Raw genomic sequence first — 2,601 nt, forward strand, 5'->3', positions numbered from 1 at the left:
CCAGAAAACTATAGTTTCTGTCCGGCTGATGCGGTACTCTACCGTATCGCCTCACGAATGTTTCTATAATGGGTTCTAGATCTGATCTAATCAAATCCGGTTCTTTAGTCTGTACTGGTTCTTCTATACGTTGGACTTCATCAAGTGCAACATCAGAGCTGTTCGTTCCTTCACCAAGGAATTCCTTCTCAAGGAAAACAACCCTATTACAGACAAACAACTTTTGCGTATCAGTATTATAGAAGTAAAACCCTAAGGTTTCTTTTGGATATCCGACGAAGAAACAATTATCAGACTTGGATTCCAGCTTATTTGCTTTCAAACGCTTGACATAGGCCTTACACCCCCAAACTCTTAGGTGAGTGATCACTGGCTTACGCCCAGTCCACATCTCATGTGGTGTTTTAATCACAGACTTACTAGAAACCTTATTTAAGATATAGCAGGCAGATTCTAGAGCATATCCCCAAAAGGATAAAGGCAGGCTAGCGAAATCCATCATGGACCGGACCATGTCTAACAGAGTCCTATTCCTTCTTTCAGATACACCGTTATGCTGAGGTGTTCCAGGAAGGGTCCACTGAGACAGAATTCCATTCTCTTTCAGATAAGTCAAGAAATCATTGGAGAGATATTTCCCTCCTCGATCAGATCGAAGAATTTTAATATGCTTTCCAGTTTATTTTTCTACTTCATTACGGTATAATTTGAACATTTCAAAAGACTCAGACTTATGCCTCATAAGAAACACATGCCCGTACCTAGACAGGTCGTCTGTAAACGTAATGAAATAGTTGTACCCTTCTCCGGCACTTGTACTCATAGGTCCACATACATCCATATGTACGAGTCCTAGAATATCCGTGGCTCTCTCACCTTTTCCAGTAAAGGGTGATTTGGTCATTTTACCAAGAAGACAAGACTCACAAGTTGGAAATGATTCAAAATCATTAATATTCAGAATACCCAACTTGGCCAACTTGTTGATCCTGTTCTTGTTAATATATCCTAGCTGGCAATGCCATAGGTAGGTATCACAGATATTATCTATCCTAGGTCGCTTACTTAATGTGTACATTACACTAACAGGATGTGATATTGTGTAAATGCTATTTATTAATTGTCCATCAACCATAATAACACCATATACAATGATATTACAAGAACGATTCTTTATTGATATTTCATAACCGTTTTGGGTTAAGAGCCCTATAGAAATGACGTTCATTAAGAACGACGGACAAAAGTGACAGTCACTTAAGGCGATTACATGAGAATTGAAAACTAACTTAAGATCTTCCAATGCTAGAACTGGAACAGTCCTTCCATCTCCAACATTCAGGAATCTCTCATTATCCTCAAATCTCTTATTGACTTGCAGTCCCTGTAATGAATTGCAAATATTATAAGGACTTCCGGTATCCAATACCCAGGTCAATTTATCACATATGGAGAAATTTCAATGCTAGAATTGAAAACTAACTAAAGATCTTCCAATGCTAGAACTGGAACAGTCCTTCCATCTCCAACATTCAGGAACCTCTCATTATCCTCAAATCTCTTATTGACCTGCAGTCCCTGTAATAAATTGCAAATATTATAAGGACTTCCGGTATCCAATACCCAGGTCAATTTATCACATATGGAGAAATTACAAGGAGTTATCATATAAGTACCTTGCCTAGCAACTTTTTGCTCATTTCTCCTTGGCCTGTTTGGATCAAGGGTGGCTACATACAGAGGACAGTTCCTTTTCCAGTGTCCTGATTTCTGACAGTGGTAGCACACCGCCTTTCTAGGGTCAGCCCGCTTTCTTATCATCTGATAAGATGTCCCGATACTTAGCACCTTTCTCTTCCTTTTATTTTTATTTTTATTTTTATTTTTCCCTTTCCCAAAGGGACGACGTCCTGCCCCACTACCAACCACATTAACCGGCCCTTTCTTGAGCTGGTTATCCTTCTCAAAGTTCTGCAACAACCCCAAAAGATCATGGAAGTTGAGTACAGGCTTTGTCATTCTATAATGAGTAAGGAATAATCGGTAGGAATCAGGCAAGGAATTCAAAATCGCGTCCTTTTCCAATTGTTCATGCAGGAAAAAGGCGAGTTTGCTCAGGCGCTCTATCAACTCGATCATGTACAGTACATGGTCCATAACAGAGGCTCCTTCCTTGAGTTTGGCGTTGAAGATACAACAACTGGTACTATACCTTTTATCGTCATCAGGGACGCCAAACGATTCATTCAACACTTGAATGATCTCGTTCGGTTGAGCACTCTCGAATCTCCATGAGAATTCGTCGCTCATTGCCGCTAGCATAATACACCGGACAGTGATCCAATCACTCGTCCATTTCTGGTAAGCGTCACGGACTGCTACCCGTGCATTAGCAGGAGGCAATTCAGATGCCGGATCAGTAATTATATAAATGGTCCTCTTGTATTCCAGGACAATCTTAAGCTTTCTAAGCCAAATTGAAAAGTTGGGACTGGTCAACTTATCATTATCTAATAATGACCAAAGTGATAATTGAGTGGCCATTTCTGTAAAAAATGACAACAAAGCCTAAACAGTAAATGAATCAATATAATCAAAAAA

The 2,601-nt window shown here is 39.7% G+C and overlaps 1 protein-coding gene across 1 annotated transcript; it reads right to left on the bottom strand.

The window, feature by feature from the left end:
* Positions 1 to 1,482: 1,482 nt before the first annotated feature.
* LOC103699768 lies at positions 1,483 to 2,310 on the bottom strand. The gene is made up of 2 exons (XM_039121568.1): positions 1,927 to 2,310; positions 1,483 to 1,578 (listed from the first exon to the last, which is right to left on the bottom strand). Exons 1-2 carry the CDS (start codon positions 2,308 to 2,310, stop codon positions 1,483 to 1,485), a joined length of 480 nt encoding a protein of 159 aa, XP_038977496.1.
* Positions 2,311 to 2,601: the final 291 nt, after the last annotated feature.

This window comes from Phoenix dactylifera, unplaced genomic scaffold (assembly GCF_009389715.1).
Source record: "Phoenix dactylifera cultivar Barhee BC4 unplaced genomic scaffold, palm_55x_up_171113_PBpolish2nd_filt_p 001143F, whole genome shotgun sequence".
NCBI classification, from domain to species: Eukaryota; Viridiplantae; Streptophyta; class Magnoliopsida; order Arecales; family Arecaceae; genus Phoenix; species Phoenix dactylifera.

Bases quoted from the DNA above. Each gene is read 5' to 3' on its own strand.
- LOC103699768 (XM_039121568.1), bottom strand. From the start codon at position 2,310: ATGAGCGACGAATTCTCATGGAGATTCGAGAGTGCTCAACCGAACGAG. The intron at 1,579-1,926 runs GTTGGTAGTGGG...AATTTATTACAG, and splicing joins AGAAAGGGCCGGTTAATGTG to GGACTGCAGGTCAATAAGAG.